The sequence below is a fragment of the Triturus cristatus genome, chromosome 5_2 (assembly GCF_964204655.1).
Source record: "Triturus cristatus chromosome 5_2, aTriCri1.1, whole genome shotgun sequence".
Lineage (NCBI taxonomy): Eukaryota > Metazoa > Chordata > Amphibia > Caudata > Salamandridae > Triturus > Triturus cristatus.
The window spans coordinates 17,904,544-17,920,647 of record NC_140588.1 but is presented as its reverse complement, the minus strand read 5'-3'; the positions used below and the strand labels follow the sequence as shown (position 1 = coordinate 17,920,647).

Below are 16,104 nucleotides of genomic sequence, written 5' to 3'. Positions count from 1 at the left end.
CTAAAGGGCATCCTAAAGAATTAAAAATTTCCCGAAAGGCGTCACAAAGGCAGTGAGATCTTGAGAGATGGGATGTAGTTTGACCTGATGGTAGGCGGAGGTCAAATCAAGGGATAAGAAATGTTTAGCACCGCCTAATGAGGACAACATTTCACTGATGTTGGGTAGAGGGTAATAGTCAACTACCACTGCCTTGTTGAGCTCCCTCAAATCCACACAGAGTCTGGCCTCGCCATTGGCCTTGCGGGCCATAACAATTGGAGAAAGCCACTCTGTGGCTTTGACTTCTTATATGATGCCGTTGGCAACTAACTTCTCCAGTTCAATCTTCATGCTTTCCTTTGCTAAGAGTGGTACACTACGAGCTTTACCTTCTTTTGGTATAGATTCACACCTAATCTTGATGTAATGTAAGTTGATCTTGAGACACCCAAGTTTACTGTAAAACACCTCAAGAAACTCCTTGACTCATGGTTTCCACCCATCACCAACTTGACTAATAGATGGAATCTCCTTCAAGCACACAGGAGGATTCTCATTGGGGTCCAGGAACACATGTAAATCACATTGATGGAACCAGCTTATGAGTGAATCTCCCTACATAGATACATACACTTTTCCAGGGATAATTCTACCCTTAAAGTTGATTGTTCCCCCAAAATAACCCAATAGAACGATTATTTCTCCGCCTTACCCCCTTGGCCTTATATCAGGTTTGGACAACTTAACTTTCTTCACTAAATTTTGTTCAAAGAAGGACTTAGGGATCAATGTCACCTTGGCCCCTGAGTCAAATAACATCTTTACTGGTGCATCATTAATTAGCACCACCTCCATAGGACCATTACTACCAGAACCCTTAATTTGACAGATGTTTACCTCCTCTAAATCTGAAACATTTTCATAGAGATCTACTTCCCTGACTTTCTTCAGATCTTTACTTCATCTGCAACATTTTCGTAAAATGGCCCTTGCGTCCATACACACTACACGTAACCTTCCAACCAGGACAAGCTTTAAAATTAGCCATATGTCCAGGATTGCCACACCTTAAGCACTTGCCAGAGAATGGTTTGGATAAAGAAGATTTGTTCTCTACCTTAACAGGGATTTTGGGTCTAGTTACTTTTTCTTTCTCAACAACCAAAACACTATTTCCATTACACTTTTTTAAAGGTTAATTTTTACGAATTGTTTCAACACAGGCCTTTTAGTGTTCATGAGTCTTCGCTATGGTAAGGACCTCGTGTAGCGAAGGATTGTCCTTCTGCCACAAGTTATCTCTGGCTTTATCGATACTACAGCCCAACATGAATTGGTCTCAGAGACGTTCATCCAAAGATGCCTCAAAGTTGCACGTAGCAGCAAGTTTGCGTAATTCAATGTACTGCTCCACTGATTCTTCCTGCCTCTGCATCCTTCTTCCAAAATGGTACCTTTCAAGAACAGTGCTAATCTTTGGCAGGTACTGTAAATCCACTTTTTTATTGAGATCTCAAATTCATTTAAATCTGTGGCATCACTATTTGAGAGTTCGGGAAGGTGCTCAACAACCTCTTGCCGTTCTGAACCCAAGCAACGCATTAAAAGTGAGGTTTTCCTTTCAGAGCTGAGAGATGTACCACGAACTCTTGCGTAGTGGGTAAAAACCTTTTTCCATTTCATCTAAGGAAGAGCTGGCTCCCCAGGGGAAGATAAGAAAAAGGGCGGAGCGTGTACGTTTTGCATACTGAAATGAGTTGAAGTATACAATACCAGAAGAAAGCAAAAAAAACAATGTTAACAGGAGCACTAAATAGTGAACTTAATGATGTCCAACAATCAATGGAAACCAATCAGATCAATATAAACAACTGTGCGCTTAACTGCAAACTCTTTCAGAGAAAACTTGAAAACTGGTATGTAACAATGCAGGCTCCTCCACCACATAGACACTTTATACTATCGCCAAATGTGGAATAGTTGTTACAACTTGTCGAAACATGCGCAGATTGCGAGACCTTCCCACACAAACACTGTCACTTTGGCAAAATTTAGAAATAAAAAAATGATTGAATATAGTACCTTTAGAATTTGCCAGTAAGTTGTGTGCGTCAGCGGGTGTAAAAACGCACAATGCACCAATAAAAATGACGAGTGAAAGCTGTGCGTGCCAGCGATAAAACGCCGCGGCACGCTTAATGTGCAATCCAGAAAATTATCCCAATTTGCAGTATCTTAACAATTTGCCAGTAAGCTGTGTGCGTCAGAGAGTGTAGTAACTCACAGCGCACCAAGAAAATTGACGAGTGAAAGCTGTGCGTGCCATCGGTGAAACGCCGTGGCACGCTTAATGCGCAATCCAGGTAATCAGCCCAATCCAAGATGACGCTGACAACGCAATGTCGTCACACGTCAATGTTGAGACAGAAATTCCTTTGTTGTCTTGCAACAGCGTGTCTTAGCAACCTCTCAACTTACGTGAGGTGACGTAGTCTGATGGATGCTTCGTCACTGACTTCGCGTGCTACAGCTGGAGTTTCCAGCATGCGATGGCTTCACGCACCGCTGCACTACAGAAGATCTGAGAGTGGCCTTTTCTAGAAAAAAATACCAGAACGCGATGTCATCAGGTATTGCAGCGAGCCCCACAGCGATATCAAAGTGTAGAACACATCCCATCCTTGTTGCCAAATGTAGGATTCACCTCTTCAGGAACACAAGAGGCAGAAGTAATGAAGTACTGATAGTCTTTATTAAGTTGTAGACAACAGAGACCCCATCCTGCACCGGAGACTGTCAACTGTCAACTGACCAGTTCCACAGCCTTCCTTAGCAACCTTGGGGTCCCATATTCCATGCATGGTCACAAGGCAACCTGCTCTTAAAGCCCAAGTACCCATAAGTGGGTCAGTCACAGTTTCATTAAATGGAAGTAAAGGCTCAGATAAGGCTTGCCCTGGGTGCAAAAGCTCAGAAGGAACATTTATCTTGTCTTCAGTAGAAGGCAGCTGTAGACCTAGAACCTAAAGCGCACCTCTTATCACAACTACAAATGAAGCACTTTCTTCCATTGGAGGTCCAAGGTGAGATGTCAATCCTGTAGCATGGGAAGTATTAAGCCCTCTGTCCTCCTGAAAATCTATGTATACACTGCTGTCATCGTAATGTGGGGGTAAGTCGTCCTCATTATCACCATCCTCATTGTCAGATGGTGGTAAACTTTGGTCAGAATCTGAGCCAATAAAAGGTGATGGAGCCTTGGAGGCTCGTTGAAGGCTCCATGGTAGGGGAAGCATTTTCTCTGAGCCAGAATTTTAGAAACCAAGTGTGCTGGGGTGAAGTCATAGCGCTGTCTCAGTCAGGGTCCAGATGGATTTGGCTCAGGGTCGGACACCGGGAGTCAACAGGGGATCCATCTTCAGCACCAGCAACGTCTGTACCAGCGTTAATGAAGAGAAAACTGGCACAGGTCTTGCAGCCAGAGTGGAAGTTGGCACTGGAGTTGGTGCGGGACCCAAGGTTGGTTCAAGGGGTACAGATAGCACTGAGCGCAAACACACCAGTTATAACCCAGCTAGAGGCCCCTGTGGGTCCTAGGGGCCTTAAGGTGTGCTAAAGGGAGCCAGTAGAGTTCCAAAAGTATGCAGCGTGGGCTCCTTAAAGGCCTCAATGTAATGCAGCATTGTAGGAAAGTAGGATCTGCTTTCATGGTTACCCCCGCTATTTGCTGGTGTCAGTATGTTTTTTGACTAGTCTGACTGGGATGCTCTAATCAGGACCCCAGTCACTGTGCTTCCTCCCTCAATTTGACATGGTAAGTATTTCTGTACCTCCACAATTTGCTACTTGTGTACCCTTATACATTCTGAGTATATGGTACTAAGGAATCCAGGGCATAGGTACACAAGGGGTCTCCCATGGGCTGCAGCATGTATTGTGCCACCCATGAGAGACCACTCAAACTATGACTACAGGCCTGCCATTGCAGCATGTATAAGCTGGTGCTAGCAACACTTATGACAGATATAGGATTTCTTATACCTGAGGTCACTACACTTAAAACCTATAAGTCTCCCCTAAGGCAGGCCTTTCAATCCTCAAGGCAGGGTGCTGGGTCATACATGCATGGATGCCCCTGCATGAGCAGGATACCCCTAGAAACCCCAGAGTCGATTCTCCTTTGTAAGTTTGGCCAGCCATTTAAATACAGATAGTGGCCATCCGTCATTAGGCGATGGCTAACTATGTAGTGACTGTGCCGAACCTGGGCATGTTTGGTATCAAACATCTTGGAATCATACTCCAATGCCATTACTGGTGTTGGAGGTATGATTCCATACACTGGGGGGCTCTTCCTGGCAGCCCCCAGTAACAGCCTTCCAGGGTCTACCAGCAAGCTAGTGCTGCTGCCGACCCCAGACACGATTCTGCTCTCCTGTTGCTCAGATGAGCTCGAGCAGGGAAAGGTAGAACAATAGGTTTCCTTTTTTCACAGGGTGGTGTGACCACCTCTCAGACAGGACTTAGTGAATTGGGCTGGGGTGGGGGCACTTGCCAGCACATTTAGTGCCCTCCGTGCATACTGCGGTTTGAGCCAGATAAGGGAGCCCTTGGTTCCTGCTCTGGCATGAAACTGGACAAAGAACATGTGAGTATTCTCCCATATGTCCAGCGCCTCCTCTGGGAGGAACCCCTGAGTCATCCTAATCCCTTTCCTAGGGTATTTAAGGGCTTACCCGTTGGTGGGTCCTCAGATTCGTTGTGGGAAAAGACTCAAGCCTGAAACCATGTCACTCTTTGACCGTCTGGACACTTGGACTTTGCTGAACTTCGCCTGGAACCGAGACTGCATCACAGAAGACTCCTGCTGCTCCAGGTCTTGCTATGCAAGTTTTCTTCATCGTCAGTCTCTATGCTTCTTCCAGGATCTTCAACAGACCTGTGGGTATCAAGAACACCCAAAGTAATCTCCCTTGTAGTATCACTCCCCTGCATCTGCAGGCACCGCAACAAAGCTGACCAGTCTGCTGCTCCTGACGTCCTCCTGACTTCGAAAGTTTCAGTAACACTGATGGTGGTTCTGCAACTCTCTTGAGGCCTGACCTGTCCTCTCTGCAATTTTGACGCCAGTATCCCTCGTCTAAATCGCTGAGACTGAACCCTTGTGCACCAAGGCTTGTTGGCTCTGCACTCCACAGATCCTTGGGCTACAAGAAGCTCCAGCCTCCACAATCTCTTCCTGCAAAGATCAGCATCCTCACTACATCCTCTTCACTATGGACCTTCATCTTTGATGAGCTGCTCGAGGTCCTCTTGCAACTCCTGTGCCTTCGGCCTATGGGTCCTCTCGAGAGTCTTCTCCTACTTCAGTGGAATCTCCTGCTTGCTCGGGCCTGCTCTGACTCTCCTGTTTGTGGTGAGTCCCTCGGACCTTGCTGGTCCTAACGTTGCTCCTTTTATGCTTTCCACGCCTGTTGCAGCTAGCTGCCTAGGCTTGTTGATGGTCCTCCGGACACCGATCCCCTGGTTCTCAACTTCTGACATGGGACAGCTCATGCCCTGCTCCTGCTCTTCCTCAGCGTCGGCTGGTCGTCACAGCTGCAGCGACACTGTCACCATCATCACTACTGAACCTTCCGACATTGGTGGGCATTGCTCTTCCGTGCCTCCTGGTCACTTCTGAGTGCCATAGACTCTGTCCCCTCTGCTTTCAGGTTCTCCTCTTCAAGAATCCACCCTTGGATTCCACCGGACTCTTGCACAATCTTTGCCAGCGGCATATTTTCTAAAGTCCTCCATTGTGGTCTACAGCAGTTTCCAACATCACTTCACACCTATACACCTGGCTTCCCTGGTGTAGGTATCCTGGTTCCTGAGGTATCCACGGGTTGGGTAACTCTCCAACCTTCTGTCTTCCATGGGGTTTCTTCAAGGTCCACTAGGAAGGGTCCTTCTTATCCAAAACTGCAACCATGACTTTCCCGTGGACTTCTATTGAATACGCGGCTGTGTTTCCACTCTACACACAGCCTCTGTGGCATTTCTGGGTACTTACATTGGGTGGTTGCTTGTGTCCCCAGCTCATCTGAGTCTCCTGGACCAAGTCCCGACTTTGGTTGCAGTTCTAATCCCACTTTTTTAGTTTATGGTTTAGTCTTCCCCTGGAGACCAGTGTATTTTGTGCTACTTACCTTATTTGCAATTGAAGTATTGTTGTGTATTTGTGTTTATTTCTCCATGTAGGAGATATACCAATGTGTTAGTGGGTGTTGTGTAATATATATACAACACATTGTATATATATATAGATATATATATATACTCTCTCTCTCTCTCTCTCTCTCTCTCTCTCTCTCTCTTTTGTTTAATCTACACTACATGATTGGATCGGGTAAAACAAGCTGCTTAACACTCCTTCTGGATAAGCCTGATGGTTGTCTAAGACCACTAAAATCACCATAAGGGTTGCCTGGATTAGTGCAGGGTACTTCACTCAAAATAGCAGTATTGTCTGAGCATTGAATGTTCCCCTCTGTACAGATCTATTTGATCCTTCACCCCGTGAAATTAGATAATTGGTGGCTCTCTCGAATTTCTCCCCGTCCCGTGAAATTCTATCATATGTTGCATCCATTGTCAAGTTCAAATCCCCCCTATGATCACTATGGAGGTCGGGCAGGTAGTAATCCAGTTCTCCATCTTGTCCAACATCATGGACTGTAGGCCTGGTGGGAAATACCAGGAGGCCATTGTGAAGGTTTGGCTGTTCCAATCCCCTGTTATTGCTGCATTGCAGCTCTGGGTGTCAATCAAGCACTAATAACTGTCAGGGGAAGCATCTTGCGGGCCAATATCCTCACCCCCATGGATCCCCTAGTGAAACTTGTGTTGATTAAAACCTTGTGTTTCACTCTGTCCAGGAAGCTGCAGGTGTTACCTGCTAGATATGTTTCCTGACACATTATGGCTGGGTTGTGTCGAGTCAGGAATGTATTAACTATTCCCCCCTGTTTCACTCTGTCACCCAGGCCATTTACGTCTGAGTGTCATGTCGTCCTTCCATCCATGCTGTCAGCGGCTCTTAAGATGGCATCTCTGTCTCTTAAATTAAGAGGTCATGCTATAATTGAGCATGGTCGGCCCCCTGGCTTGGGGGGGGGGGCTCCCAGTGTGGGATGTGCACATTCGAGGGGTGCCGGAATACACTGCATAACCGCAGTGTGGTTTTTTACCTATCCCCAGATAATGGGGCCTTACCTGACACCGGGCACCACAACATATATTTTTACTTGCGGCAAACTTGCACGCTGATCCTTCGATTCTACAGGGAGAAACTTAATTTGGTTATCTACATACTGGGAGTTTATAATATCCCCACCAACAGGGATGGAGCAATGAATATACACCATCTATGAACTAGTACACATTTCGGAAACTTAAAATAAGGAGCCTTGGTGAAGTTGCAAATGCAACAAAACACGTGTTGACTACGTTTCGTGAAGGCTAATGTGAAGAGCCATCGGAGTTACAATCAACTACTTGTTAAACAACAAGACTGAAGAAACCAGGATTGAAGATTGCATTACTATAATCGTTATATAAGTCTTTACTTGTGCCAGATGAATGTATATTGTTTTACAAGGAACCTCGGATAGTTCTTATTTATGAATGTTGGGTGAACAGTCATCCATCATGTGCACCGTAGTTACAGAGTATGTGCAACAATACTTCGGTGGTAATCCCAAGTGAGCGCTTTGGTATCCTCTTTTTCACCCCCTTGTGCACGTTTCTTTCTGTGTCTGGAAGTCAGACCCTGGATTGGGCCAGTTTTCTCTCTCCCCAGATGTGGTCACAGGTGGTAGGTGCTATGGGGGGAGGCAGGGCAGGACTGGTAACCGAAACCGGCCCTGGCAAAGTGCTCGGCCGGCTCCTGGGGGGGGGGGGGGGGGGGGAGGTGGGGGGATTGCTGCCCAGCTGTTTGCAAGGGCCAGTTTCGCCGATTTTTTTTACAGGGGGCCACTATTGCCGGCCCCTGGTAACAAAAACAGCCTCCCAGCGGCCCAAATCAGGCCCCCATCCTTGGAGCCCACCGGGGAATTGTCCAGTGCCCGCTACGGCCAGTCCGGCCCTGGAGGGTGGAGGGGGGAGCATAGGGCTTCTCTCCTGTCTGTCATCCTTGGCACCATGGAGGAGTAGGGCAGGTTCCCTCCCAGCCGGATGGTAAGGTCGTGGCTAGCAGGCCCTGAGAGTCCGCAGTGTGCTGTTCCCTACCTGCGTGACCACCGGGCTCCGGTGATACGGGGGATTATGTGTGGTCCGCAGCGGTCGAGGCTCATGGTCCCCACTTCCACAATAAGTTGTTAGAATGCCGCCACTCGGTGGAGGCCTGCAGTTGCCATTTTAGACTCGCATTGGGAGCTGGTTGACCCAGTCTTATTACAGGATAGTTCCGTTCTCCTGGGGTTACCACTGGCTGCTGACCGCTGCCTGGTGTCGTGTCAGTAATTGTGGACCACGCATTCCCGGGGACTGGTGGATAAATGCCAGCCAATGCCTTCACTGGCCAAATCTCATGCCAGATGTGGCTTCTTCGTTCGGCGTCGTAGTCATGCCCCCACTTTAAAAACATTTTTATTTATGTGGCAAAGGAGTTGACACTGGTTGTAGCCATAGCAAAGTCCATGAAACACACACAAAAATCAACCACTGTGTGTTCCAACAGTTTTTAGTGTCACGTCTCAAACGTTTTCTATTTTAAATCACTAAACAATTAGATAACTTGTTAAAACCTACTATTGCAAAATGTACGGTTTAATAATTTTGCATAGTTGCTGATTTGTTTTTTGAAGGTGAAAACAAATCCATATTTTACAATGCTTTTCTCTCTTTTTTTTTTTAGCTCTCTTCCTATCAATATGTACAGCTAAATGAGCTGGAACAGAAATGGAAAGACTTGTGCTTACCCATGGAGCAGCTAAGAAGTATTCTAGCTCTGGATAACTTTGGCATGGAGGTGGAATGGATTCGATTTTTTGCATTGGGATGTAGCACCCTTGGAGGCGTATGTATTGGCAGGAGGCCTATTGTATAAATGCGTCTGATTATCTTTTTTTAATGAATATTTAGATTAGGTAATCTTTCAGGTAAAATGTTCACAAAACTAGTTATTTACGTTAATCTTTAGTCTGTCCTTTAAAATTACAGCAGAAACCTTCATTGTAGCACATATATTTCTCATGATTAATTGGAGAAAGACAACCCCAATATTCAAATTGGACTAGCAGGGCAGAGAGGTCTGGTTGTCCAAGAAAATAAAGACATAGATAGGAGCAAAGGCCAAATTGAATGGAAGTATTGGGTTGCATATTTCAGCAAAGTGAGTTTTCTCAGAGAAGGGGAGTCTATGTACTATATTGCCCATAGGATGGCAACGCCTGTTATGACTCCTAGAACTGGAGTTGCAGAAATGACAAGTGGGGAGAGCCATTGCACTGAATTCATAGATGGGTAACGGGGAATGACAGGGATGTTTTGCACAGAGGAGTTCTGAGAAACTTCACCTAGACAACAAGAGCAAAGCCTAAGTTCTGTATGATGTTACTCAGAATCCAAAGTGAAAAACATCCGTGTTATTTACTTTTTACCCATTTGTAAATTGACGTTATACATGCCCCCCAAATTTTCCTCTGCTGCTTTCAGCATCTACACAGGGGCAGAGAAGTAATGAATGAGCCTTGCAAAACATTATCTCTTCTTCCAAAGATGAAGCAAATAGCTGGTCTCCTGCCACCCACCCTTACTATCATTACTGCCTTTCCTCCCCTTAAACTCCTGAAGCTGTGCTCTCCTATCTCTATCCAATAGAGCAGAGGGCCAGTTCTGCACTCGAAAGGCTCTGTGGGGAGCCCTGTTAGAACAGCCTGGATTCCTTTATGACGTTTCAATTCAGAATTAACCTTTTCTCCAATGTTGCTATATCATAGAAGTGAATAACCAGGTTTTGCATCCAGTTATTCATGAAAGAAGCTTCCCTTGGAAGCTGTAGATAACAGTAATGCTTATTGATGAGAAGTAATGAAAAGAGTTAAAGTGCTAACAACCTTTAAAGCAACAATTTCAAGAAAGTGACTGAGTATTAATCAATGCATTAATTTGTTGGAATACTATATATGGAAAAGGATATTTGAAAAAGAGAAAGAGAAAAGAAAACAAGAATAAAAAGAAAGAAATAAAAAATTTGAATTGGAAGATATTCTTTGGGCTGCATCTCTTGGATTACAATATTTAATTGTTTAATAACGCATTATTATTCCGCTCCTTCCTATATTGGTACTTTATAACCTTTAAAGCTACAAAGTGCTGTGCAGGAAAAGAAAAAGGGTCGAGTTAAATAGAGTGCAAGTGAGACTGGCTTACAGTTGAAGCAGAATCTTATCGTTTGCAAGAGGGCAATGTTTTCATTGGCGAGGAGTGTCTTGACTTTCTTCCGTAAATGGTGGAAGACATGAAGATTGTTGAATCTGTGTGGGTATGAAGTTCAGACCAATCGTGAACAGGAAGACAAAGCCTATCTTACGGTTATTTCATTTCTGACATTTCTAGTTTCAGGCCCACAGACAGTGTATAATGTATCTGCTGCATGGGATCTTGATTTTGTCAGTCAGGTAGGGTGGAGAGATTGGCGAGAGGGGCTTTAATGTGACATCGCTGATTATGAAGGTGACTGGGGCTTGCAGGTGGAGACTGTTATTCCTAGCCATTGCCTCAATGCGGGAGAGCTAGGACTAGGACGTGAATGCCATTTTTGCTCAGGGAGTTAAGGTTTGACTGTGAAAACATGGTGCCTGGCTCGCTTCGTCTCTTTTGTGATGTGGATGTAGAGATTGGAGCAGTGTGGATACTAGGAGATTTGATGCTGTTACTGAGTTCAGAGTGTGGTGCTGAAGCCATTGCTGTTCATTCTAGTGTGTCATTTTTGTACTTTGGCTTTTTTGTTCATGGTGATGATCAGGGCACAATCAAAAGAGCTCTGCTTTGGTTAGAGCAAGGTACCTCCATGTTGTAGTTTTTGCAGGACTTCAACATTGTGGCAGTTGAATTAACATACATAACCTTCTAGCACATTGCAGCAGAGCACTCAATGAGGTGGCTGGTAAGAATCTTGACTTACTTCTCCAGTGGACAGTCAGCCAGAATCTTTGCATGCTTCTCCACTAGGAGACTAGTCAGGAGCAAAGCTTGGTTCTTCAAAGAGAGCCTGTGTGTTAAACGTCAATGACAAGCAATAATGGGTGGCCCTTCAAATAGCCCTCCTTACTGAGATGTTTTTAGTAAAACAGATTTAGCTGTATGGAGGTGCTTTCTTATTCCATATAAATCTAAAAAATATTTTTCTGTATGAACTTCAATATATCTATGGGAAATGAGTGGAAAAGTCCTAGCCGGTTTCAACCATCCAGACAGCAAGTTCACTTTAATGTAATTAATCATTCCTAAATTAGAAATCCCCAGCTTGCACAATCTATATAAGTATTTGTATAGACCAAAGATGTGGGTTATTTGCTATGGTGAAGAGGAAAATAATACTTAAATATTCTGTTCTGTAAGGAGTCTAAATGAAGCTCAGCTTTTGGGATTTTTTCTCTTGCCTCTGGATTGGTTGCTACTTTATCCCTTAGACGTTTGTTAATTAATTTTGAATCCCTGAAACTTATTTTTTAGTGAAAAAACCCAACAAACAAACTTTTGTTGTTGGCATATATTGCCATCTTGCATAACTGAATGTTGTATGTTGGTGTTGATGTGGGGATTCAACAGTTTGCTTTGCACCAATGGCTCAAAACAGAGAGCAAAAATCATTTAGGACAGTGGATATTCCTGTGTTGTCCCTCTGGACCGTGTCATAGATTCTGAGAAGCTGAAGTGAATCTTCAGTTTATTGGAAGGCTGGATACAGTTGAACTTGATCGTTATTAGAAGAGTTTTATGTGGAAATCTCCTGTCCACTCTGTCAAACACCTTTTCCAAGTCAAGCATGACAAGGACTGTTTAAGTATTGTTATGACTGACTTTATCTAAAACATTGAGGGTAAGTCTTACATTGTCACCATTTTGGTAATCTTTTATAAAGTTCATTTGGTATAGAGAGAGGCCTCTTGGCCTGATATTGAGTCCAGCGGCGATGATCGTGATGACAATGTGAGCCTTCAAGACTTCAAGATTTGTCATATTTCTCTGGCTCAGCACATAATCAGATTCCTGGCCATTGTCCCCCCTATTCGGCCAAGTTTAAACAAACGCCTCCCACGCAAAAGGAGCAATTGTTAGACCTGGCACCATTGGCGTGAGTCTCCCTTCCTTTTTTCGCTGTGTCTCCTCTGTTTTTGCTGGTTATAGATGCTCTGGGCGCTGTGCCGCTGCCATTCAGTGCCACAGCGCGAATGCTCCCTTTGTAAAGATAACAAGACGAAGGGCCCTTGTGGCCCGAAATGCATTGGGTGATAAGAAATAAATACCTTTGATGAGCCAACTTGTTGTGCATGATTCATTTCAACGTGTCGCTGTCGAAGGCCCGGAGGGCATGCAGGAGACATTTGAATATGTAAATATAATGGATCATGTTGGAATTGCGCTGTTCCCGCCGTGATGGTGCAAGTATGGATGAACTGTGGATGAAGGTTTCGTGATTACAGTTTGGTTTACTTTAAAAATGAAGATTATGGTAAACAGCAAAAAGAAGAAAAAAAAGTTGTGTATGATATGGAAATATTCCTGTTTCTGCAGTGCGACAGTTTGGAGCGCAATCGCGCGTCCTTTTGGAAACCCCTTTGTAAAGATGACATATGAATTGGTACATCCATGATTGGCTTATTCAGTTTACCTGTTAGTCCCTAGTAGCGTGGCCGGTGTGTGCCCAGGGCTGGTAAACCGAATGCTGCTGGTGGGCCTGCAGCACTGGTTTGTGCCACCCACAGAAGCAGCTTGTAAAGTGTGTCTCAGACCTGCCACTGCAGTGTCTGCGTGCAGTCCAGAACTGCCATCTTGGCTGTGAAGTGCACCCGCTTCCCAGCCCCTAAACCTTCCCTTGGCATCATGTAAGCCCCCCTTATGATAGGGCGCATTGTATGTGTAAGGTAGGACATGCCCTGTTGTATGTAGCATGTCCTAGTAGTGAATTACACCCAATTTCGTTTTTCACTACTGTAAGGCTACCTGTTCTCCATAGGCCAGAATGGGAGGTCTGGGCTATTACATCCTATAGTCCTAACTGACCCACAGAACATGGTAGAAAAACGAATTTAGTATGCCTGAGCTCAGAATATTAAAATACATCTTTTAGTGAAGGTTATTTTTATATTCTGGGTTTGAAACTACCACTTTTAGAGTATAGGTACTTTCTTGCGTAAGCCTTCCAGTTGCCCTGCTATTATGTGTATTGGCTGTCTGGTTTTGGAGGGACAGGGCAGGCTGAGTCAGACCTGGGTTGAATAGAGCGACCTGCCTAGGTGTGAGGGGAGGGGTAGCTCCTGCACTTGAATAGGGCTGTGCCTGGCAAGGTGAAAGCTGGCTCCACCTCCCACTGTGCGTCTGAGGCAGACCCCCTCTTTCTGAAAGGAAGGATGCAGCCTGATCAACAAAGTGCTCCAGGGCTGGGCAAAACTGGTTCTGGCTGGGTTCAGAGGCTTGGGACCCCTAAGAACAAAGACTTTGGGGGTATAAATATTTGTGCACAAACCCCTACAATTGGTATTGCTCCTGGATAACAAGAAGAACCTCTGTCCGTGTGGCTACAGGAATCTGCAAGAGAAGGACTGTCCTTGTGCCTTGTGTGCTGTTTCTGGGACTGGCCTGCAGCTGTTACTACTGGACTTCAAGAAGAGGAAAGGAACTTTGATTGGACTTTTATTTCTTTTGCTACAGCAACTACCCAAGGGCTAGGAGAGAGCTAGCCTTCTGCTGGAGTCTCAGGCACATCAGACTCCACCATCAGCCTCCTGTTTCCTCCCAGCGAGGATTACTATCTGCAGGTGAGGCTCCTGTGTGTTCCAGGACCTCTATTTCTACTGTTCAGAAGAGAGCGCTGAAAATCGTCGCTAAACTCCATTAGCGAGCCGCTGCAGCTGGTGAGCGTGAGAAAAATCGCCGCTCCGCTGACGCCGAGCGCTCGCTAACCCCGAAGATCATCGCAGCACCTGTCTGCGGGCCTGAAAAACGCCCGCTATCCGAAGATCGTCGCAGCACCTGTCTGCGGGCCTAAAAACGCCCGCTATCTGAAATCATCGCAACAGGATCATCGCAGCGCGGACGCCGAGCGTTCGCCATTTTCCCCGCATCGAATCCGGATCGTCGCTCCCTCGCGGAGCGCCATCTTTGTCAACGCAGCAAGATCGCACACGCAACAGGCTCGGTGCATCATCCTCCCTTCGCGGCAAGGATTTCATCGCATCACCGGCTTAGCGTGAGGAAGTTTGTCGCTTTGTCCTGCCCGCAACCCAGCGCATCATCCTCCCTCGCGGTAAGGATTCAACGCATCGCTGGTTAGCGGGAGGAAATCTATCGCTACAGCTCCTTAGCGACATTTTTGTTGCTTTGCTCCAGGAACCAGATACTTTGTGAGTAAAAGGGTCGCAGAGACCCCTGCCTTGAACTAAACATCATTTTGTGCATCCTGAACTATTTTTCCTTGCAGCATTTCTAAAGTAATTCTATTTTTATAGTATTGTGGATTTTTACTGTTATGGGTCTTGTGATTAAGTCTATATAAAAATACATATTTTTCATAACTACTTGAGTGGTGTCCATTTGTAGTGTTCCTCATTATATTACTGTGTATGGTCATAAATGCTTCACACACTGCCTCTGAGATAAGCCTAGCTGCTCGTGCTACGTTACCGCAGGGTTGAGCAGGGGTTGTCAAAGGGTGTAGGCTGCTTACTCTGACTTAGGAAGAAGGGTCCTTACTTGGACAGTGGCCAGCCATTGCCAACTAGAGACCCCCATTTCTAACATTGGTGGTCAGCGGTGAGGATCTGGACTTGCATTTATGATTGCATACAATAATTATAGTGTACACTACTAGTGAGTGCAGACCATAACACAACCACGTACGTTTTTGAGATTTTTGATTCTATTTTTGATCGATATTGCCAGTTATTATTACAATGGCCAAGCCCAGATCCAATGCCTCTGAGGATCTCTCCTGGGAAGAAGAGAAATTAGACACCTACAATGCCAAGCAGCTCAAATATTTTTGCAAACGCTTCACAGTCCCTATCACAGGTCTCACTAAAAGGGAAGAGTATTACAAGGCGCTGAAGGCCTGGTTAGAAGCCAGGGATGCCCCAAAGAATGTAGAATAGCCTGTGGAGGGAGGAGAGGATGCAGGAGAGCGGCAGGACGAAATTGTAGATTTGGTAGGGGATAAAGCAGTTTCCAGCCCGGGCACTAGTGTGTCCTCAAGGGGCCTGACTCCAGAAGAGATGGAGGACAGGGAGAGAGATAGGCGGCATAATATGGAGATGGCTAAGCTTAAATTGGATGGTCAGAGAGACCTAGAGAATAAGAAGTTGGAAGTTGAGATAATGAAGATGAAATTTGAACATGAGAGAATTTTGAGGGAGTTGGAGATTCAGGCCAAGAGTATTGAGATCTCCCCCTCTGGTGGCAGCATACCGGTAGTGCATACTGAGAGTAGAGTATATATCCCTAAAGATGTTATTAAGGATTTCCATAAAAGTGAGGATATTGGGCAATGGTTTGCCGCTTATGAATTAGCTATGGTGTCCCACCGGGTCCCTGAGAAGGATTGGGGAGCGGGGTTGTGGGGACGCTTTGTGAGTGAGGGGAGGGATACCTTGTTGGACCTACCCCCAGAAAGTAGAATGATTTATGCCCACATGAAGGAAGCTTTAAATACCCGCTATTGTTTGACCCCTGAAATGTACAGGCAGAGATTTAGAACTTGCAAGAAGATAGAGGGTACCACGTGGGTAGAATATGTGTCTTTTTTTGGCAGAGCAATGGAGCGCTGGGTAAAAGGCAGCAAAGTAGAAACTTTTGAGCAACTGTATGACTTGATTGCATGGGAGCATTTTTCTAGTAACTGTTTTCCTGAGCTACGCC

The 16,104-nt window shown here is 45.4% G+C and overlaps 1 protein-coding gene across 2 annotated transcripts in view; it reads left to right on the top strand.

Annotated features, from left to right (window-relative positions):
• The window catches only part of ROPN1L (rhophilin associated tail protein 1 like), a 316,078-nt gene that overhangs the window by 163,895 nt on the left and 136,079 nt on the right, over positions 1-16,104 (top strand). For both annotated transcript variants that reach the window (XM_085606573.1, XM_085606574.1), the window contains one exon: positions 8,882-9,043. In XM_085606573.1, coding sequence (XP_085462699.1) covers positions 8,882-9,043 — 162 coding nt within the window. The remainder of the gene's footprint in view (positions 1-8,881; positions 9,044-16,104) is intronic.